This window comes from Oryctolagus cuniculus, chromosome 5 (assembly GCF_964237555.1).
Source record: "Oryctolagus cuniculus chromosome 5, mOryCun1.1, whole genome shotgun sequence".
Lineage (NCBI taxonomy): Eukaryota > Metazoa > Chordata > Mammalia > Lagomorpha > Leporidae > Oryctolagus > Oryctolagus cuniculus.
In genome coordinates this window covers 49,066,785-49,091,338 of record NC_091436.1, presented here as the reverse complement: position 1 = coordinate 49,091,338, position 24,554 = coordinate 49,066,785, and the positions used below count along the sequence as shown (strand labels likewise).

The window sequence follows — 24,554 nt, the reverse complement described above, 5'->3', positions numbered from 1 at the left end:
CAGATGCAAATCCAAAACTAAAGAAAACCATACATGACATGAATGAAAAATGTTCCCATGAAATTAAGATTTTAACGATAAATCAAAATGATGAATTTGATACATCAAATAAAAAGTGTGGAAGAAAGCCTTAACAGACCTTGTGAGGCAGAACATCTGAGCTAGAAGACAAAACTTTGGCAATCCTTCAGTCAGACCAAAAAAAAAAAAAAAAAAACAAACAAACAAAAAAAAAAACTTAAAAGACAGTGCTGGAGATTTAAAGGAAACTATCAAATGACTCAACATACAGGGCCAGGAGTTCCTAAAAGTTTGGAAACAAAGAGTGGACAAGAAGTCTATAAAAATGTATCAATTTTTCCTTTTATGGTTTGTGCCTTTTGAGCATAAAAAATGTTTGCCCAAGCAAAGGAATCAAAATTATGTATATTTTTACTTATAATTTAGATATTATGTTAAAATAATGATGTGTACCATTGCCTTTGAATTCCATTTATTTTCACATCTTGGATTTCTTCTTGATAAGTTTTGATTTTTTTGGTACTAATTCTTGACGGATTTTAGTTTTTGGTTCACTTTAATCCAAAACAATTAATTCCTTGGCAATATTTGGCAACTTCAATATCCAGATAGATGATCGTTACGAAATTCTGGAACACTGGCTCCTTAAACTTTCATTTCTTCAGTAATCTCATCCTTTGCTCTCCTCTAGGATATTCATTTCCATGGTCACTACCTTCTAACATCTCAATTTTAAGCACTTCACTCAACCATTGTCAGGTCTAATTGTTGTTTTCACCTTCTCCACTTGAGTACTCCAAATCTAACAATTCTTCAATACAGAAGAATATACAACCAACTAATCCTATCAACAATTCATCTTCTTGTGTCCACTTCCCTTCTGAACTAGCTTAAATACCACTGTCTCAGTATTATAGAGTATAGTATATTATGCATATAGTATGATTTAGTATAGTATGTATATATATATATATATATATATATATATATATATATACTATGATATAGTATAGTATTCATATACTATCAACAATTTTGCAACTTGCTTATTCAACACGAAACGTCTTCAAAATGTCCATGGTGGGGCCGGTGCTGTGGCATAGTGGATAAAGCTTCTGCTTGCAGTGCCAGCATCTCATATGGGCACCCACTGGAGCCAGCTGGAGTCCCAGCTGCTCCACTTCTGATCCAGCTCCCTGCTAATGTACCTAGGAAAGCAGAGGAAGATAGCCCAAGTCCTTGGGCCCCTGCACACACATGGGAGACCCAGAATAAGCTCCAGGCTCCTGGCTTTGGATCGGCCCAGCTCCGGCCATTGTGGCCATTTGGGGAGTGCAACAGTGGACGGAAGACCTCTCTCTCTCTGCCTCTCTGTAACTCTGCCTTTCAAATAAATAAATAAACCTTTAAAACAACACAACAAACCACAAAACTACAGCATGGCTTTCAAAATTGCTTTGCACCAAAATAAACATCTTTTAAATCCAACTTTCCTGAACTTTTTTTTTTTTTTGACAGGCAGAGTTAGACAATGAGAGAGAGAGAGGGAGAGGGGGGAGAGAGAGAGAGAGAGAGAGGTCTTCCTTCCATTGGATCACCCCCCAAATGGCCTCTAAGGCCCGTGTGCTGCACCGATGTGAAGCCAGGAGCGAGGTGCTTCCTCCTGGTCTCCCATGCGGGTGCAGGGCCCAAGCACTTGGGCCATCCTCCACTGCCTTCCTGGGCCACAGCAGAGAGCTGGACTGGAAGAGGAACAACCAGGACAGAATCCGGCACCCCAAGCGGAACCAGAACCTGGGGTGCTGGCACCACAGACGGAGGATTAGCCTAGTGAGCCACAGAGTAGGTCACTTTCCTGAACATGTAAAATCACATTAGTATTCTTTTGGTTAAACCAAAATCCTGGTTAACCACAATTCATTACCTACACTTTGCACAGTGAAAATTGATGGAGAAAGAGATACAACTTTGCTAAATTCATCTCATGGGGGCCAGCACTGTGGTGCAGTGGGTTAAAGCTCTGGTCTGAAGCGCTGGCATCCTATATGGGTGCTGTTTCTAGTCCCAGCTGCTCCTCTTCTGATTCAGCTCTCTGCTACAGCCTGGAAAAGCAGTAGAAGATGGCCCTGCACCCACGTGGGAGACCTGGAAGAATCTCCTGGCTCCTGGCTTCGGATTGGCGCAGCAGCCATTGCGACCATCTGGGGATTGAACCAGGGATGGAAGACCTCGCTCTGTGTCTCTACCTTTCTGTGTAACTCTGTCTTTCAAATAAATAACTCTAATCCAATCATATTTTTGTCTCACTCTTTGCTTCCATGAAAAAAACCAAATCTGGAGATAAACTCTTACTTATTTATCACTGTACTTCCAGTTTTAAATTATTCATTTCCCAAGAAAACTATAGACTCTTTGAGAGATATTGAATCTCATTTTTCTTGAATATTAAAAATATTCTGTTATACTAATACGTGTAGCCCTTAAAATACGTCTGTGTAATGAATGAGCAAATAAATTTCTTTAACCTTTGCAAACAGGAAAGTCAAAGTACATCATACCGTTGTTTACCAATTATAAATTTAGGCAGAACCTTGTTACGAGGTTTGGATGAATTCTTGAGACTTATTTCATCTTCACAGAAACTTTAGATACCTGTAAGTCATAAGGAGGTATAACAGCAAACATAAAATTTTGAAAGCAAATGTTCAAAGATTTTTATGTGAGTACTTAAGTTTTCCACAAATGTGTTCACATTGCATCAAAACATATAATTTAATAAAAGTGAATCTTTAACAATAGATGAGATACAACTTCACAAATCAGAAAAAAATATGCTTTAAGGACTGAGACTTTACACAATAGCAAAGGGCAAGACAAGTATACTTTTTTAAAAGGATACTCTTTTCTTCCTTTCCTTTTAATTGAGAGAAAAACAGGCAAATCTTATCCTCTGCTTCCCTCCCTAAATATCTTTAGTGGCCTGAGTTAGGCTGAAGGTGGAATTGGAAATTCCATCCAGGTCTCTCATGTGGGTGGCAGGGCTACAACCAAGGGAACTATCTCATGTTGCCTCTCAGGGTATGCATTAACAGGAAGCTGGAATCTGGAGTGTAACCGGTACTGAAACTTAAAGCAATCTTATATGGGATGTGGTTGTTCCAAATAGTGGCTTAACTACTGTGCCAAATGCCAGCCCCTGAAAGATACTCTTAAAATAAACGGAAGTACAATAATAATTTTAAGTCTGGTAGTTGCCACCATTTGAGGAGAGAAATTAGCAAATGAAAGATACCCCCCATCTCCCCACCTTCTTTCTCATAACTCCTAAGAGTCTGGCAGCTGTGGTCATTTGGGGAGAGACTCAGTGAATGCTGGAAGGTGTCATTGTCTCTCTCTTTCAAATATAAAAATAAATCTTTTTTTTTTTTTTTTTTGACAGGCAGAGTAGACAGTGAGAGAGAGAGACAGAGAGAAAGGTCTTCCATTTGCCATTGGTTCACCCTCCAATGGCCGCCGTGGCTGCCGCACTGCGGCCCGCGCACCATGCTGATCCAATGGCAGGAGCCAGGTGCTTTTCCTGGTCTCCCATGGGGTGCAGGGCCCAAGCACTTGGGCCATCCTCCACTGCACTCCCGGGCCACAGCAGAGAGCTGGCCTGGAAGAGGGGCAACCGGGACAAAATCCGGTGCCCCGACCGGGACTAGAACCCGGTGTGCTGGCGCCACAAGGTGGAGGATTAGCCTAGTGAGCCACAGCGCCAGCCTATAAATAAATCTTAAAAAAAAACCTCATAATGGCAGCTAGGCTATCTACTATATTTTACATTTTCTCCAATGACACAAGTTGCCAGTTCATTGTTCATATGATATTTCTTATTTTTCAAAAGAAAATGAAAGCCTTCCAGCTCCAGCTAAATGAAATCACTTTTTATCAAAATGTGATTTTTATAATCTAGATCTTACCTCAGTTTCCAATCAAAATCATAACATTAAATTATACTTTTTTCTTGTCCATTTGTATTTTAGATTACTGTGCGATAGTTTTTGAAAAGAAATAAAAGTACAAGTTTCTTGGGTTAATGAAATAACTCAGGAAGAGAATGGAAAGAAATGCAACTGTAAACATGTATTACATATTCTGTGGAAGATTTTTAAAATGCAGTTTCATAGTAGACAAAGCTTAATGCTCTGGGTCATCTAGGACTCTAGTTTATCTCACATCAATCAGAGCTAAAAAAGTGTGCAATATGACAAATTAGCTAATTCAATGTACATTTTAAAACTTTACAATGTTCTTTAGGAACATCACTGGACAACCCGTTACAGGTATTTACAGCAGAAACCTTAATATTTTTTTTTTGACAGGCAGAGTGGACAGTGAGAGAGAGAGACAGAGAGAAAGGTCTTCCTTTGCCGTTGGTTCACCCTCCAATGGCCGTTGCGGCCAGCGCGCTGCGCTGATCTGAAGGCAGGAGCCAGGTGCTTCTCCTGGTCTCCCATGGGGTGCAGGGCCCAAGCACTTGGGCCATCCTCCACTGCACTCCCGGGCCACAGCAGAGAGCTGGCCTGGAAGAGGAGCAACCAGGACAGAATCCGGCGGCCCTACCGGGACTAGAACCCAACCTCAATTTTGGATGGTGGATATTGCAATAACCTAAATATCACAAAATTAAAAAGTGTACAGTACAAATTATTTTATCATGCAAAAAGGAAAATTAAATTTGTAGGTTTTCCAATTTTGGTTATAAAAGGAAAACAGCATGCTAGCTTGTAAGTGGTTTTAATATTTGGTATATACTGATTGAATATCCCTAATCCAAAACTCTCCAAAATATAAACCTTTTTGTGCAACAACATGATGCCATGAGTGGAAAAATCTGTACCTGACTTGGGGTGACAAGTTATAGTCAAAACATAAGTTCACTAAAAATACAATATTTTCTTCAGGATATGTTTATAATGTAGCCATAAAACCATAAATGAATTTCATGTCTAAACTTGGTGACTATCACCAATGCATTTTTTTATTATATGCAAAAATTCTCAAATTGTTAACAAATCCCAGATTTGAAACTCTTCTGGTCACAAGTATTTTGGACAAGAGATATACAATCTACATTCAAATACAAGTCAAGAACATTGAACAGCCTCTACAATTTAAAAAAAAAAAGTTAAAATTAGTTGAAGATTGAAAAAAATAATTTAATATATTTGTAATTTTCTTTCTTATATTCAATGTGACATTGTGATATAATAAAATAGACTTTCATGTATTATAGTAATGTTACTGGCACAGAAACTTCTATTTAAATAAAATGAAACAGTGTTACTCATTTAAAATAATTTAGAAATCCATTCTTAATGTTTTCAAGTTCAGTACAAATCAAATCTATCACAAAGGAAAATGCATAACAACTAAGAACAGAATGCTTATCAATAGGAACTAACCAATTTATCTCTTAAATGAAGCATGTAAAGACTACATTTCATATGAAAAAATATAAATTGATATAGGTATCAAAAGCAACTCCTAAAAAAACAATTATGTTTCAGGAAAGTAGTTTTTCTGCTACTTGCCATGACAAATACCATTTGCTCCTTCATATGTAAAACAAGCAGTTAGGGTTTTGTCTATTTTCTTTTGGATGTGCAGCTAGAACAAGCAAGAGAAAACAAATGTTCTCCCTTGTGTCTATGGATTCTCTCTGGCCAGTCATTTACAATATAGCTGCTACTTTCCAAACTCACTGGGAAAAATATTTTAATCATCTGGTAAAGAAGTAGTTGTAGATGGGGACTAACTCCTATACATAAATAAGAACTACCAATAAACTAGATCTAAATAATCTTACAACACAATAAAACTTACAAAAGTGAATTTGTCACAAATTGAGTTACTAAATTTAAAATATCTCAGTATTGATTTATCTGTATAAAAATAAATACGCTGTTCTAGACACAGAAAACAACCAAGTTCTCTAGTTTCCTTTAAAAGTAAATCAAACATAAAATTAACTGCGTTAATCATGATCTACACGCTCAGCACTCGAATGTTCCGCATTTCTCTCAGCAACACTGGCCGGTAGTTTTGTTCCAAAGCTTCCATATATTCAAAATAATCACTCACTCGAAAACCATGTAGTGCTTCTTCCTGCCGCAAAACATAAGGGGAAGTTCATTACTTGGGTAAACACATACAATTCCAAGTTAAAGAATTTTGTTACAAAAATATTTATTTATTTGGAAGAGTTACAGAGAGAGTACGAGCAACAGTGACAGAGAGAGATCTTCCATCCACTGTTTCACCCCCAGATGGCCACAATGGCAAAGCCAGGAGCTTCTTCTGGGTCTTCTACGTGGGGAGAAAGGGCACAAAAACTTGGGCCATCTCCTGCTGCTTTTCCCAGGCCATTAGCAGGAAGCTGGATTTGAAGTGAGGGAACTGGACACAAATCAGTTCCCATATGGCTGTGCTCTACCACAACACTGGCCCCTAAGTTAAAGAATTTTAAATAGCTGATGTACCACTTATTTTCAGCTATAAGCCAGGGGTGAGGAGCAGAGGGAAAAGCTCATGTTTGCTAGCAAATGTGTAGCTGTTTTTTTATTTAGGGGGCTGTTTTTGTGTATAGCAGGAGGGAACAATATCCCCATGAAACAAAGTTGTCTATTTTCAAAACCAAAAATTCCTCATGGCTAATAAGATATAAACTCTTAGGTAATACTAATGAAATCTTACTGATTTTTATATATAATAGTTTCAATTATAAACTGTCCAAAATTGCAGTCAGTAAAATTCTAATGCTTGCTTACCTAAGGATAATATAATATTGTAAAAAATGCTTGTCTTAGAGGTATTGTTCATAAAACCTCCAATAGTCTACAATTCATAATGTTAGTAGCATGCATAACTATACTAATTTGGAATTTAATGATTATTGTCCTAAATGAAGTACTAAAGAATAAACAGTAGGAACATCCATTATAATTTTAGAGTCTTTCAGGGAATTTTATTTACTATTCTTTAAGTACCTCCTAATACATATCTATGAAGTACCTATCTTTAAGGTAAAAGAAAAAAAAATCTATAAAAGTCATCTTTGACTCAATGTAATTTTATTTTGTGTCAGAATTTTGGAAGTTATAAAAATTTTGAGGATGGGCATTTGGCGTAGTAGATTAGGAGACCGCTTGGACACCTGCATCTCATGTTGTAGTGTCTGGCTCAAGTTTCAGCTCCTCTACTTTTTTTTTTTTTTAATTTTTATTTACTTATTTGAGGGGCAGAATTACAGAGAGGGAGAGAGAGGGAGAGATAGAAAGAGAGGTCTTTCATACTCTGGTTCACTCCCCAAATAGCCACAACGGCTGGAGCTGGGCTGATCTGAAGCCAGGAGCCTGGAGCTTCTTCCAGATCTCCATTGTGGGTTCAGGGGCCATCTTCTATTGCCTTCCCAGGCTTTGGCAGGGAGCTGTATCAGAAGTGGAGTAGCTGGGACTCGAACGAGCACCTATATGGGATGCTGGCTCCACATGCAGAGGCTTAACCTATTCCCTCATAGCCGGCCCCTTGTCCTCTGCTTCTGCTCTAGCTTCTTGGTAATGGCCAATGGTAGGCAATAGATGCTAGCTTAAGTACTTGTGCCCCTGCTACCCATACTGGAGACCTGGATTAAATTCCGGGCTCCTGGTTTTTGCCTAGCCCAGCTCTGGCTACTGTGGACATTCTGGGAGTTAACCAGCAGATGGAAGATTTCTGTGTGCCTGCCTTTCAAGTAAAATGAAAATTAATAAATAATTTAAAAATATTTTGTAAAATTCATACCTTTCAAGGAGTTATTATGGCTCATGATGATCTATAATAATCTCTATAGAACAAGAACAGAGTGGTTGGTATGCTATAAACACAAAGAAAGGATAGGAAAATGGAAAGGTTGTTTTCTGAATATGGAAATGTTGGTTTCCTGGTATGGTCAGTTTAAGCTATGTATGTGTTGAAATGTTGATGTATATCCATAAAAATGTACAAGTATTACATGTTAATCTAAAATTTTTAAATACTTTTAAGAAGATATTGGCCGGCGCTGTGGCTCACTAGGCTAATCCTCCGCCTTGCGGCGCCTGCACACGGGGTTCTAGTCCCAGTCGGGGCGCCGGATTCTGTCCCGGTTGCTCCTCTTCCAGGCAAGCTCTCTGGTATGGCCAGGGAATGCAGTGGAGGATGGCCCAAGTGCTTGGGCCCTGCACCCCATGGGAGACCAGGATAAGTACCTGCCTCCTGCCATCGGATCAGCACGGCGCACCGGCTGCAGTGTGCCGGCCGCGGCAGCCACTGGAGGGTGAACCAACGGCAAAAAGGAAGACCTTTCTCTCTGTCTCTTTCTCTCTCTCACTGTCCACTGTGCCTGTCAAAAAAAAAAAAAAAAAAAAAAAAAAAAAAAAGATGTAATAGTTTAACGGTAAAAATTAGCAATATAAAAAAACCATCCAAGAGAATAAATAATAATGCATTTCATATGTTAGATATTGTGTTAGAGCCAGTGAGTTTACAGAGGACAGACATCAATGTGGGGGAATTAGAAAAACATCATGTGATCCTAAGAATGGATTTTTTGGAGCTTGTAACTTCATATATAGATGCTACTTTTTTTTTTGACAGGCAGAGTTAGACAGTGAGAGAGAGAGAGACCAGAGAAAGGTCTTCCTTTTTCCGTTGGTTCACCCCCCAAGTGGCTGCTACAGCCAGCGCGCTGAGGCTGGCACACTGCGCCGATCTGAAGCCAGGAGCCAGGTGCTTCCTCCTGGTCTCCACTGCGGGTGCAGGCCCAAGCACCTGGGCCATCCTCCACTACCTTCCCGGGCCACAGCAGAGAGCTGGACTGGAAGAAGAGCAACTGGGACAGAATCCGGCGGCCCAACTGGTACTAGAACCCCGGGGTGCCGGCGCCACAGGCGGAGGATTAGCCTATAGAGCCGCAGCACCAGCCTAGATGCTATTTTTAAAGGAAGTCCGACATTATTTCTTCTATTCTTTCACTTCACTCATTCTCTTCATATATGTAAGGTCCGCGGTTATTTATTTATTTATTATTGACAGGCAGAGTTAGTGAGAAAGAGAGAGAAAGGTCTTCCTTCCATTGGGTCACTCCCCAAAATGGCCTCTACGGCTGGCATTCTGCACTGATCAGAAGCCAGGAACCAGGTGCTTCCTCCTGGTCTCCCATGCGGGTGCAGGGCCTAAGGACTTGGGCCATCCTCCAGTGCCCTCCTGGGCCACAGCAGAGAGCTGGACTGGAAGAGGAGCAACTGGGACAGAACCGGCGCCCCAATTGGGACTAGAACCTGGTTTGCTGGTGCCGCAGGCAGACGATTAGCCTAGTGAGCCACAGCGCCAGCCAGGTCTGCGGTTATGTACTGAGGACACAAAGGTGAATGAGACCAAGGCCCTGTCCTAAAATGTTAACTGCTGAGGTATACGTCATATCTCCAGCTTTATGTGTTAAGTTGCTGATTCAAAGGAAAGATGTTCATCTCATGTATAGTAGAATACTGATCTTTGTAAATTTCTGTCTTATTAAAAAACACCTTACTTTTTTCTCTGAGGACAAGTTTGAATCTTTGTAAGACCAATACTAATATTTAAATTAATATTTAAAATTTATAAGAATTTACTTCAACCAGTTATTGTTATAATAATGAAACTTTTACAAGTGTATCCCTTCTCTTCATTCAAATTATACGTGATTTGGCTTTTATCAACTCATCACTAAAACTAAATCTAAGTTGGAGAGAAATTACAATGGTGTATTATTCTAACCAGAGAATAAAGATTCAGTAAAGAAAGAATTGTTTCTATACATATTCATTATTTTAAAGAAATGCTATCCTTCATAAAATGTGAATTACAACAGGAGATGACAACACTTAAACAATAGAGCCAATGATTCTTTACTGGGCAAAAAATAAGCAAAATCAACTTAATATATTTTAATTATTCTTCCATAAAACTACCTAGGGAAAGCCATAGCTATGTTTTTCAGGATATGTTTTCTGAAATCAACTTCCATTTTAGGTATAAATTTTAAAGTTAAGGGGAAAAAAATCCCAAGAAAACCACACTAGCAAGAAGAAACTAATAAAAATGGCAAATGAAGCTAAGTTCTTATTTCACATGAGAAAAATTTTAATATGCATTTAAAAGATTAAATTATATATTTCATTATTTAAAATTTGCAAGCAATTTTAGCTCTGAATAAAAATTCAAAATATCTGAGTTTTATTTTCTGTCTTTAATGTAGATATTTTTCATCTTATAAAAGTTCCCTAATGGCATTTTCAGTGGATTGCTATTTCTTGCCATTATGACCACTCAGATTACCAGTTTAACATTCAAGTTGTAACAGACCATTTGCTCAGAATACTGCTCTATGTTCATTTAATTTATAGAGGTAAGTTTATTGGACTTATTATAAAAATATGAATGTCCCTATTTTTTAAGTAGGCAGGCATATTAATTACAAAAGGCAAGAACACTTTCTTATCTTATATCAACAGTGCAGAACTTTCACCAAAACAGATCCACAGACCAGAGGAACAGAATAGGGAATCTAAAAGCAAATACATATACATACAGACAACTGATTTTTGATAAAGGTCCTATGGACATGCATTGGAAAGAGGATAGTTATTTTCAATAAATGGAGATTGAAAAATTGAATATCCACATACAGAAGACTGAAACTAGACTTCTATCTCAAATGTACAAAAATCAACTGAAAAGGGATTAAAATTCTAAATGTTGATCTGAAACTTTGAACCTACTGGAATAAAACAAGAAAACCATTTCATGGTCGGCGCCGCAGCTCAATAGGCTAATCCTCCGTCTGCGGTGCCGGCACACTGGGTTCTAGTCCCGGTCAGGGCACCGGATTCTGTCCCGGTTGCCCCTCTTCCAGGTTAGCTCTCTGCTATGGCCCGGGAGTACAGTGGAGGATGGCCCAAGTCCTTGGGCCCTGTACCCGCATGGGAGACCAGGAGAAGAACCTGGCTCCTGGCTTTGGATCAATGCGATGCACCAGCCATTGGAGGGTGAGCCAAAGGCAAAAGGAAGACCTTTCTCTCTGTTTCTCTCTCTCTCACTGTCCACTCTGCCTGTCAAAAAAGAAACCTTTCATTACATTGGAAAAGGCAAGGATTTTTCTGGATCACACTCCAAAAGCACAGGAAACAATAGCAAAAATGGACAAATTTTATTTCATCAAATGAAAGAGCTTCTGTAGAACAAAGCAAACAGTGAGCCATTCACCTACTGCCTCCCAGGGTGCACATTTGCAGGAAGTTAGAATCAAAGTGGAGAAGCCAGGAGTTGAACTAGGCACTCCATTACAGGACATGGGTGTTCCAAATATTATCTACCAAACACCTGGCCCCTGCCATAAGTCTTTGCATAGCTTTTTTTGCTGTTGATTCAATCAGGTCTCTGCTTATCCACTTAAGTGTGGCCTTCTGTGGCCTGTTTATCTGAATATATCTGTGACTCTATAACCATGTTTGATGTCTTTACAAAGGCTATAATATCTGAAATGTTATTAATTTGTGCACTTATTACTTATCTCCCAGTAGTATATAACATCAATGTGCACAGGAATATGAAGTCTTGTGATTACAACAGCAACTGGGACATGATAGTTGCATACTAAATAGGCAAATAAATCAATTAGTGAATGGGAAATTCCTGTGAAGCCACTACCCACTCCCTGGCATATAATAAGTACTCAAGTATTAATGGTGGCTGCAATAATAATGTGAACATATTGTTAACAGATAATCTTTGAAATGCCTGGGCTGCATTTACTTAATCACATTACAGACATATGATATAAAGCATGGACAGAGTATTATTGACTACATTCTTTTCTCAATCTCTTATTTACAATAGAAGAGAACAATTAATCTAAAATATTAAGATATTAGTCTTTTCTTGCAAGTTCTCATGAGTGTGCTTATTTAAAAAATCAAGCTATATCTGCACTTTCAAAAGCTCTTTATATCAATTGAAATTTTCAAAAATACTGCAGGAGTTAATTTCTAGTAGAAGTATTTTCTCAACTACTGCAAGCTCTGTAAGCTTCAGATTTAAATAAAAGACAAGTACTTTTAGATTGGTAAGTAGATAAAAGGCATAAAAAGATCACATGTGTTAACATGGCAACTCATGGTTTTATGATTTCAGAAGTAAGTTTAGGTATTTAATACATCAAATATTTTCTTTCCCAAATATCTGATTACTAATGTCTTTTCAAGGTGATGAATTTTTATTGTGACAGCTCTTTATACAATAAAATATGGTGAAAGAAGGACTAAATAGAAGTCACTTTGAGTGAGCTAAATTGAAAGATTTGAAATTTATTAATAACAACTAAGGGGATATAAAATAAAAACATCACAAAAGGTATACAACTTACCATACACTTAAGAAAGGTTACAATAATGTCAAATTTCACATAGGAAGCACTTGAGAAAAGAGTGTTTTATGAACATAGTTCTGCTCTTTATCCTTCTACAAGATGACCTTTTTGGATGTTTTGTCTGACCTATCAAATAAAACAAGGTCCTTCTTGGCTAAAGTGGAAGAAACATAATCTGCAAGCAATGTTTCTTCCAGTATGTACCTCCTGGGGTGCATAGTAAAACTAGAACTTCTTGAACTCAGTATCCCTAAAGCTTTTAAATCCCTGTTGTTAGCATTTTGTATTTTGCTTAAACAAGGTCCAAAAGTAGTATTTTTGTTTTTGAAAGGTTTCAAGCTACTTGAGATTTTATACTACAGTCATGACAATTCATGACTTTGCTATACAAATTTAGATTTAGTAGGTTTGAGAAGGAAACTAAAGATTTAAATTTTAATAAGAACCCTAAGTATTCCTTAGCGTCAGAGAAGTCTAGATAGTTTGTTACTTTGGAGAGTATCTGAGGTTTTTATAGATTTGGGTAGAGTATGTATTGCTTGATTTAAACCCTGCTGAAGACAATTTTGACAAATGTGATGATTTCAATTTTGACTAGGTTAATGAGGGAGTGGGTTGTGATCAGAAAGAATTTAAGAAAATGCTTTTGATTAAGGTGAGAAGGTTATGTCAGTTCCAGGTATTACTATGCTATGATCCCAGGGGCACAGGAAAACATGAGAAACAGGCAGACCAAAGTGTAGCTATGGACTTAGAAAATCCTGGGGTTTTTTTGCTGTGTTCTCTACACAGCTTCTTAACAAAAAAGCAAGAACAGGAGAGGGGTGGAATAGGGATATGGAAACCCAATAACTGACAAGTTTTTGAAGAACTTGGAATGTGCCAGATAACATTCTGACAATATTACACAGATATCATCTCACTTAATCCTTTAACAGCCCAATGTGATGGGAATTATTTTACCTTCAATTATATAGATGAGGAAACTGATGTACACAGAGGTTAGGCAATGTACCCAAGTTTAATTCAAGTAAACTCAGGTGATAGAGGGCAATGCAGAAAATACAATTGCAAAATGTGCTGTAATAAATAATGACTTATTTATTCCCTCAGAGGGTGAATTATTTTTAATACCAAGCATACTTTTTTCTTTTTCTTTTTCTTTCTTTCTTTTTTTTTTTTTTTTTGACAGGCAGAGTTAGACAGTGAGAGAGAGAGAGAGAGAGACAGAGAGAAAGGTCTTCTTTTTCCGTTGGTTTATCCCCCAAATGGCCGCCACGGCTGGCGCGCTGCAACAGGAGCGTTGTGCTGATCTGAAGCCAGGAGCCAGGTGCTTCCTCCCGGTCTCCCATATGGGTGCAGGGCCCAAGCACTTGGGCCATCCTCCACTGCACTCCCGGGCCACAGCAGAGAGCTGGACTGGAAGAGGAGCAACCGGGACAGAACCGGCGCCCCAACCGGGACTAGAACATGGGGTGCCAGCGCCGCAGGCAGAGGATTAGCCAAGTGAGCTGCGGCACTGGCTACTTTTGTCTTTTAAAAGCTTAGTATATAATTTTTTTTTTAGTTTAATCTCCATTGCTTACTCTGTCAATGTCTTGTTAATAGCAGTTGCAACAGCAACAACAAAATATTCTTCTTGCCAATTTACTGATTAGGTTGAAAATAATCTTTTTATAATTATAAACTGATTTTGCTATAAAATTCAGGATTTAGTTGAAGCATTTTAGTGAACTATTCTGAGTCTTCACAGCCTGCTCTTCACTGTAAAACAATCTTTTCCTGGCCTAGCATTTCAGTGAAGTTTGTCCCCACATTGAATCTACAAACTAAAATCAAGATGGCTGTCAGCCTGTTAGCATGTTACACAGAAATGCAACACTCAGACAGCTAAAACACTGGCACTTCATCATGTGAAGTATTATTAAACTAAACTCTAATCAAACTGTACGTGTCTACTAAATATAATTTTAAAAAGAAATAAAAGAGAAACTTTACTTTTCAACTTGCTAAGAAATTTCTGAATATTTACCTTGAGGGATGTTTTTTCTCCCTGGACTTATGATGCCTACAGACTTTTTGAACCATCATCTGACGTAGATAAAAACGTGTGGGGCTCCAGGTTGAATGACTGCTCTCGAAAACATCTGTGGAGGCTACTTTCTAACTCAGTAGTAATCTATTTATCACCACAGTGTGGGACAATAAATTTAACTGCTCCATTATCCATTGCACATTTTTCTTGTGTCTACAATGATACTGTGAAAACATTAGATAACACCTTGCTGACATCAACTGATACTTATAGCATTTTTCTAATGGTTTAGTAGTTTAATTGAAGAGAAAAAAAAAAAAAAAAACAAGATTTTCCCCACCCTGTAACTTGGCTGCCTAAGAGTGTTCACTGTCTTAATCTAAGAGATTCCAACTCATTTTTAATATATTGAATTTAGAGTCATGAAGAACTCTTCAGTGGGCTCTTAAAAAGGTGTACAAGGTTCTAGACTCCCTATTACATGATGTAAAATCTTTTTTGTTACTTTTTTAATATTTATTTTATTTATTTGAAAGGCAGAGTGACAGGAAAAAACAAAGAGACCTTGAATCCACTGGGTCAGGCGGAAGCTAGGAGTCCAGAAGTCAATCTTTCTCCCATGTAGATGGCAGAGGCCCAAGTTCTTGGGCCATCATCCAGTTCATTCCCAGCAGAAAGCTGGACTGGAAGCAGAGTAGCTGCGACTTGAATCAGCACTTATATGTGATGCAGGAGTTACATGCAACAGGACTTAGTCTGCTGTGTCATGATGCCAACCCCCTGATTTAAAATCTTGAGCCTAAATTTAATATGAATGGAATGATATATCTCCACTATACTACATAATTCACACAGATTTTTATTCCCAAGCAATGCTTTTATCATGTCATTTTCTGTCAATATATAAAACTTAAACCAGGAAAAGAACTGTATATTTTTCAGTCTTCTGGAAACACCTTGTTATTTTACATTTGCTCAGGATAACTGATTCTAAATCATAACATGATATTTTTAATATTTTGAAAATAATTAAATTGGGCCTGATTATTTGAATTCATTTACAACAGTTAAAAGCATGTCCTATTCATTTTTAGGTAATAATTCAACACATTATTTTTTAAAAAATAGATGTACTCTAAATGTATGGGCTCATTCCTCAAAAATAAACTTTTATAAAGCCCATTTATGAAGAAAATATAAAAAGTTCCTCATTACACGTTATATTTTCTCCTTTTAGAAGCAATAATTATTAAATATGTAGAATCAGGGAATAAATATGAAATAATCTAGTATGAAAATTACAGCTCTGCTATATAGTTTGACAGAAAATTATTGATAAGTATTCTCCTCTGTGTAAATCTGAAATTTTGGATCAGAAAATGTAAAACATAAATTCCAAGGTTTAATCCTTATAACTGCAGTTGATTGGGAATTTTAAACCTATGTCTATTCTTAAGGTGAGGCACATTCCTGAAGGAGAATAACATCACTTCATTAATTGACATTTTGTAATTGGTAAATATGTGAATGAGTGAAAATAGTGCACATATATTTATACAGTTTGCAAACAGAAGATTGAAATAGGCTTTGATAGAATAAAGCAATATGTCAATGCAAACTTGAATAAACCATGATGGATCTTATCTCAACAGAAAAGTGACTGTTCATCAAAAGATAATGTTGGACTTTGAGAATTACCCAGTGAAAATAAAACAAAAATAAAGGGAAGTCCTAGTAATAGTCAAAAATTGCTTCCCCTATTTCTAAGATGAATGCAAACAAATGAGAGTAAAAAGAAAGACTAGGGGCTGGCATTGTGGCGTAGCAGGAAAAGCAGCCGCCTAGAGTGCTGGCACCCCACATAGGTGCTGGTTCGAGTCCTGGCTGTTTCACTTCCGATCCAGCTCTCTGCTATGTCCTGGGAAAGCAGTAGATGACCCAAATCCTTGGGACCCTGCACCAGCGTGGGAGACTGGAGGAAGTTCCTGACCCCTGGCTTCTGATGGCTCAGCTCCGGCCGTTGAGGCTAACTAGGGAGTGAACCAGAAGATGGAAGACCTCTTTCTCTCTCTTTCTTTCTGCTTCTCCTTCGCTCTATGTGTAACTATTTCAAATAAATAAATAAATCTTTATTAAAAAAAAAAAAGACTAGTACTATGACATGTGCTAAAATCAATTTCTTGTCAATGTCTTAATCTGGACTGAAATCAACTCGATCCAAATTTAGTAATTTAGTTAGAAGTCAGGTACTAAAGATGACTTCCTTTCCACTCCTTTTTAAAATCTTTTAGTTTTTTTTTCTTTTTTTTTAAGGTGAGAAAGCATGTATTTTGAATTAACTGGCTAGACTTGATTTTTATATGATCCCAATTTTTGTTGGCAGTATCCAAAGCAGCATAATCAGAAGCCAGTCTAACATATGTCTTCTTCGCTTAGGCCTAATTAAGGTATTGACCTCGGCCACTCCAGTGTCATCGTGTTTCTTTTTTCTTTTCTTTTTTTTTCTTATTTGAAAGGAAGAATTACAGAGAAAGGAGGAGAGAGAGAGAGAGAGAAAGAGAGAGAGAGAGAAAGAGAGAAAGACAGATAGACATTCCATTCCCTGGTTCACTTCCCAAAGGCAGCAACAGCCATGACTTGGCCAGACCGAAGCCAGGAGCCAGGAGTCAGGAGCTTCTTCCAAGTGTTCCCAAACACTTGGGCCATTCTCTACTGTCCTCCCTCCAGCCACATCAGCAGGGAGCTGGATTGGAAGTGGAGCAGGCAGGTCTCAAAATGGAACCCATATGAGATGCTGGTGTCATAGGCCGAGGTTTAAACTGCACCATCACAATGCTGGCCCTAGTATTTTCATTTTAAACTGAGGGGTAGGTGGCAGTAGGCCTAACAATTTAAATGCTGTTTGGAACTCCCACCTCCTGTATTGGAGTGTCTTGATTCAAGTCCTGGCTCTGCTCCCAATTGCATCTCCTGTTAATGTGCACTCTGAGAGGCAGTAGGTGATGTCTCAAGGGGTTGAGTCCCTGCCACCCCTGGGCAAAGCAGCAGTTGAATTCCTGGCTCCTGGATTCAGCTTGGCCTTACCCCAGCTGTTGCATGCATTTAGGGAGTGAACCAGAAGATGGGAGCTCTGTGTTTCTCTCTCTGTTTCTCAAATAATTAACACAAAATAATCATTAAAAAAAGTTGATAGCATGACACTCAGTAACTAAAAGAATTCAGGATACATTTAAAGAAATCAGCATTTACAAATTTTACCACAATGGTTATGAACATAAACCAGATTTAAAGGCAGCAATAGGTGACATTCTTACAGTCTGAATGAAGATAAATGGCAAGCATTGGAGGAATTCAGTTATGTTTGCGATTCAAAGTGAATAAAACTAAGCTCATCCACCTTCCCTATTATATTTACTTACATCATCTGTCTATTCATTCAACAAATATTAGTAAGCACCTACTATGTGCCAGGCACTGTTCAAGGCATTGGAAATACATCAGTCAACCAGTCAGATTAGTTATAGTTCTTATGAAGCTTGTACAGTATACTGAGGAAGATGGATAAAAATACAGAATTTCAGATAGCTATAAAAACTGTATGAGAATCTAAAGTGGAAAAAGGCTAGAGAATTAAGGGGGTTAGGGTTATTTTGAGATATAAGAGTAAAGCTTCAGTTCCCACAACTGAACATTAGCTGATGAAAATGTCCTCTTCTGCTCTTTCAGGTTTTTTTTTTTTTTTTTTTTTTTTTTTTTTTTTTTTTTTTTTTTTTTGACAGGGTTACAGACAGTGAGAGAGAGAGAGAGAGACAGAGAAAGGTCTTCCATTGGTTCACTCCCTAAATGGCCGCTAAGGCCGGCGCTGCGCCAATCCAAAGCCAGTAGCCAGGTGCTTCCTCCTGGTCTCCCACGCAGGTGCAGGGGCCAAGCACCTGGGCCATTCTTCACTGCCCTCCCAGGCCACAGCAAAGAGCTGGACCGGAAGAGGAGCAGCCGGGACTAGAACCCAGTGCCCATATGGGATGCGGAGGATTAACCAAGTGAGCCATGGTGTCGGTCCCGCTCTTTCAGTTCTAAGATGACAAAGAAAAGAAGGAACAATGGCCTTGCTATTAAGGGCTGTGGCCACATGCAGCCTATTCCCTGCCCTTACTACCCTTGTTGCATGCCCAATGTCAAGGCCATTAAGAAGTTCCTGGTTTGAAACACAATGGAGGCCACAGCTATCAGGGTCATTTCCAAAGTGAATGTTTTTGATGCTTATGTGCTTCCCAAGCTATATGTGAAGCGACTTGTTGTGTGAGTTGCAAAATAGCAACAGCAAGGTGGTCAGAAATGGATCTTGTGAAGTCGGTGAGGACCACACACCACCATCTTGACTTAGACTTGCTGATGCTGTCCCACAGCCTAGACTCCCATCAAAGGAGTGTAGACTTTAAGGGTTGAAGAAAAATTAACCTCTGAACAAGTAAATTTGAAATTTATGCTATATATAGCAGGTTGGGGGGTTTTGTGGGCGCTGTATACCAAGTATTCAAGTGTGTACTGCCACAGTGTTTCCCTGGCAGAGAAAGCATATCCACGTAAGTTAAACCTTGATCTTGAATACACAGTCTTGGCCACCCCACTTTACATGACTGTGTGGATTGGGGTTGCGAGGTCTACGCATCTGTGAGTGTTAATTCAGCTTGGCCATGTGTAAGTCATTCAGCTTTAAATTGGCAACCTATAAATGAGTAAAGAAGAACTAAGAATAAGGATAAATGTTGGGTGAGGTGCATGTGGGAAAGTGACTTAGACTGGTGGAGGTCTTTAACAAGAGATGTATGTCTTGGATAGCTTTGAAGCTATTAAATGGTCTGTATTTAGAAGTTCCACCAAACAAAAAAAAAAAAAAAAAAAGGAAAGAAAATATCATCTACCAAAAATGAATCCATAGTTTGCCTTTATTCCTATTTACTTAATCCTCCTTTCCTCTGAGAATTCTTTTCTTTGAAAGATCATTTCTCTTTCTACCTTAGTTTTCCTTACACAAGTGGAACCACTGTCTTAGAAATATTAAAAATGAGAGTATGCTAGGGTTGGACATTTAGCCTAGTGGCTAAGATGCCAGTTAAGATGCCTGTATCCCACACTGGAGCATCTGGCTTCAACACCTGGCTCCAGCTCCTGTCAGTAAAGATCCCAAGAGGTAGAAGTGATGGGTCAAGTAATTTTGTTCCTACTACCCACACAAGAGACCTGGATTAAGTTTGTAGCTCCCAGCTTTGGACCCAGCCCAGATCCATATGCTACAGCCATTTTGGGAGTGAATCATTGGATGAGAGCCTTATTTATGACTCTGACTCTCAAAGAATAATTTAAAAAAAATTTTTAAAAAGGAATATTTTAAGATTATAATTCTAGTGATACAAGTAGGAAGTTGACAATCCTTTCAATTTAGCATTTATAAAATAAAAGTGCTTTACAGGTTGGGAATCTTAAATGAATGGCTTTTATTTAAAGAAAAATATTATCAAAGGAAAATAATTTTGGGAAACATCTAATAGTAAAAAATAAAATTAAGTTAGAAACTATTTGTTAACCTAAAGAAAACCCAACAAATGACAAATATTGGTTTTGCAATATGTATACTAATGTATAAAATAATTTTAAAAGAGAATTATCTTTCATGGAAACCTTCATAAAATTAGAAGTTTAGAAAAATTTATATTTCCATTACCACAATGAAATACCTAAGGCAGGTTTATTTAGCTCACAGTTCTGAAAGTTCAAAAAGAATGGAGCTCAGCTCTGGTGATGGACTCATGTTGGACACTATCATAAAGGCAGAACAAAAGAGCCCATTACCCAGCAGAAAAGTCAAAGAGCAAGTAAGGGGATTCAGGTGTTGGGCTCACAGTTATTAACAACTTGCTCATGCAAGAACTAATTCAGAGTTTCATGACTGCTACCTGAATTCCTCCTGAGGGCAAGCTCTCCATGATCTAAGAACCTCTTATTAGCCTCCACTTCTTACTGCTGTCACATGGAAACAAACCTCCAACATAAGAACCTCTATACTAAAACAAAAAAAATTCACTTTTACTGGTCTAACAGTATGTAGAATATATATATATAAAGCACACATAGATAAAACATAGAATGTATATTATATATAGTGTATATATAAATGACTTTCAGCATAGTATACTGATTAAAAACAAAGTTTTAGATCCAGACAGTTTACTATCTCAGCCTCACTCTAGCTGTTCACCTGTCAGCAACTTACTTAACTCCATCCCCAGTTTCTTCATCTCTAAAACGGGGATGCTAATATCACCCAACTTTCAGTGTTTCTGTAGGATTGGATGAGTGTCTAGGAAAGTATCTGACATTAAGTACTCAAAATTAGTTGTTAATTGCAATCTAAATAATTCCCACACTTACTTTTAGGAAAACTTGCAGATCTTGAGTCTGAGTATGCTGTAGAATATCTTGTTGTAAATGTTTGAATACAGCTATACAGATATACACCTGATAATCAGGACCAAGGAAAACACAAGTAGCAATATAATGGCAAATTTCTATCCAATCTAAATAATTCCAAAAACACTGAGTTATCCATTGCAGGCAAATCTGAAAAAAAAAAAAAAAAAGAAGAAGAGGAGGAGGAGGAAGTTAGCTTATTTAAAATTTTATAAAAACCACATTTGACTCTTAAAAAGAGTACCCAATTACATAATAGCATAGAAAATCAATTAAAAGGTTAGTGTTTGATTAAAATAAAAAGATATTCTGCATAGAAGTCTAGTAAGTATATTTCTCTCTTTCTTTCCCTTAATGTGTGATAAAATTTTGATGGCCCTAGGACTCAGAACTTAAGGGTAACTGATCGTGTACCCAATGTACATATACTTATTCCTGAAAGGTTGTTTTTTCATATTGTCTTGCTCTTACCAAAACTCCAGTCTGCTCTCCACAGTTGACAAATGGTAAGAAACTATTTTAATTCAGAGATGGGAGTTTTTTCCTATCCTACCTATAATCACAGATGTATAATTATGCAGATGACAGATTGCTAAATGTTACATTAATGCAAATGGACTCGTGCTGAATCAGAAAATAATTTAAACCAAACAGAATTACATAACATAAAAACTTGGAGCTAATTCAGAGAATAATTCAGAAAAGACTTTTACTAAAGGGTTTTTGGTTTCTGCCTCTTTGGTTAACTTGGTTTTACATAATATCTATTCAGATTATAAAAGCCATACATGCCCATGGTGGAAAACAAAGAAAAATTTAGGAAAAAAAAAGTAACAATGACAGAGAGATTAATATTGCTAACTTTTTAGTATATTAATGTTATAGTTTGAACAGAAGGCTACCCTTCTTCTGCTTGCCCCACCCCCATAACTATGTTGAATCCTAACATCCAGCACCCCAGAATATGACCTTATTTGGGGATAGGATCTTTACAAAGCTAATCAAGTTTTAAAGGATGTCACAGAGTGTCCCTAGTCCAATAACATTTGTGCCTTCATGAAAAGAGGAAATAGGGACACAGAGACAGACATACAGTAGTAAGATAACAAAGACACACATGAAGAACATCATGTGGAAGACTGAAGAACAGTGAGGCATCTAAGGCTGTCTAAAGTTTGAAGGCAGGCATGAAAGAGTTCAGGGCGAACCTGGCCTTGTCACCAATTTGATTTTGGACTTCTGGTCACCATAAGTGTGAGAAAATAAATTTCTGTTCTTTGCAGCCATCTAGTTCATGGAACTTTACGACATCAATCACAGGGAACTAATATAATTACTAATATATTAATTTTCATCTACGATTTGTAAATTACCTTTGAAAAAACATTCCCTTTATTAAGCTTTTCTTCTCTTATAAATTTTTGTGGGGTGGATGGAGGGAAAGGGAATGGATATGGTGGCTCACTTCAATTTGTCATAGGTATAGAAGATACAGATCTATATATTTTCCTTTCTTGTTCTATTGTTTTGTCCTTTTAAGAATATTGAATAGGTCCCAAATGTTTTCATATCCCTGATTCAACTTTTTGGCAAGATGATTCTGGGTTTAGCTTACATTTAACATGGCATATTAACTTGTTAGGTCTGCTTTAACAAAGAACCACAAGCTGGTGGCTTCAAAAACAAAAATTCATTTCCTCAATATTCGAGAGAAATCCCAGGCCTAGCTGTTAGCAGAACTGATTATTTTTTTTTTTTTCATGAGGTCTTTGTTCTTGTCTTCTGAATGGCCATCTTGCCCCCATTTTTTCACATGGATTTCCCTCTCTTCAGATCAGTATCTCAGTATCCTAATTTACTCTTCCTATGCAGTCCTATGGATTAGGGTTTGCTCTGATGACCTCATTCTAACTTAATTACTTCCTTAAAGCCTTATCTTCAAAACGTTCATTTTCTGGGATACTAGGGCTTAGAATTTCAACATCTCAATTTGGGGGCACAATTCATTCTATACTAGATGGTATTACTAAATTTTTATTTTCTACATATTAGTCATATCAACCATTACCCTTTTAATTAAAGACATTATGGGAATATTTTTTCTGTTATCAACTGGTCTTATTTTCTCATACTTAGTTACTTATATTATGCAAAATTTTAAATGGTTTTAAAGTAAAAATATAAAACACAGGGGCCGGCATCGTGGCACAGCCGGTTAAGCTGCCATCTGCAGTACCAGCATCCCATATGGGTACCAGTTTAATTCTGGCTGCTCAATGTCCAATCCAGCTTCCTGTTAATATGCCTGGAAAAGCAGTGGAGGATGGCCTAAGTCCTTGGGCCCCTGCCACCCACATGGGTAAAGAAGCTCCTGGCCTTGTTCTGGCCCAGCTCTGCATGGGTGAAGAAGCTCTGGGCTTTGGCCTGGTCTAGCCCTAGCCATTGTGATAATTTGGGGAGTAAGCCAGTGGATGGAAGTGCTCTCTGTCTCTCTCTCTCTCCCCTACTCTAACACTGCCTTTCAAATATATACAGGTTAGAAAAAAAAATACACATTCCTTGAATCTCCAGCTTAACCTTTTGCTATCAATTATTTAAAAACCACAGTGTATTTTTATATATATATAATTTATGTACAATAAGCATATTTGTATGTACATATTTATTTGTATCCCCATCTTAACTTATATAAATAGTAACCTGCTAAACATTTAGTTTACACTTTCTTCTCACTAAACAAATTACCCTGTATAAACCTCCATGTCCATAGACAGAGGTATTTCTCTTTCTTTTTAACAACTACATAATACTTCATGGTGGATAACCTACAATTTATTCAACAGGCAGAGTGGACAGTGAGAGAGAGAGAGACAGACAGAAAAGTCTTCCTTTACCGTTGGTTCACCCTCCAATGGCCGCTGTGGCTGGCGCACTGCGGCTAGCGCACTGCGCTCATCCAAAGCCAGGAGCCAGGTGCTTCTCTTTGTCTCCCATGGGGTGCACATCCTCCACTGCCTTCCCGGGCCACAGCAGAGAGCTGGCCTGGAAGAGGGGCAACTAGGACAGAATCCGGCACCCCGACCGGGACTAGAACTCAGTGTGCCGGCGCCGCAGGTGGAGGATTAGCCTATTGAGCCACGGTGCCGGCCATATAATCTTAGATTTATAAACAGTGTTATTAAAAACATTCTTCTGTGTATTTTCAACTTTTTCCTAGTGTATCTTTGAGATACATGTCTATGAATTAGATTGCTGGGTTGCAGAATAAATGCAGATGTAATTTTGGTAGAAATTGCCAAAATTCCCTTTACAAACATGTAGGGACTGCAAACCATGTGAAAAAATGGAGTTAAAATTTCAAGCAAAAAAGTAACTTTGTTTTTCAACATAAGTTCCATCAAGCTCAAGATGATACCAGCTATCACTGAAGAACCAAGGCCTCTGGGAGTTTAAGCAACCAAGCACAGTCATTTTTCATTACTAACTGACAAAATTAAAGATTTCTGAATTGCATGAGAAAAGGAAGTCAGAATGAGCCAGATCGGGACTATAAGCTGGCTGCTT

At 37.9% G+C, this 24,554-nt stretch overlaps 1 protein-coding gene across 7 annotated transcripts in view; it reads right to left on the bottom strand.

The window, feature by feature from the left end:
- Nucleotides 1-5,022: 5,022 nt before the first annotated feature.
- Nucleotides 5,023-24,554, bottom strand: part of TBC1D32 (TBC1 domain family member 32) — a 250,914-nt gene continuing 231,382 nt past the window's right edge. For 5 of the 7 annotated variants that reach the window (XM_070073655.1, XM_070073652.1, XM_070073650.1 and 2 more), the window contains 2 exons: nt 20,952-21,140; nt 5,023-6,171 (listed from right to left, as the gene is read on the bottom strand). In XM_070073655.1, coding sequence (XP_069929756.1) covers nt 6,052-6,171; nt 20,952-21,140 — 309 coding nt within the window. In that variant the 3' untranslated portion in view covers nt 5,023-6,051. Of the gene's footprint in view, nt 6,172-20,476; nt 20,585-20,951; nt 21,141-24,554 lie in introns of all 7 variants that reach the window. The other 2 variants (XM_070073651.1, XM_070073654.1) reach the window with 2 other exon arrangements.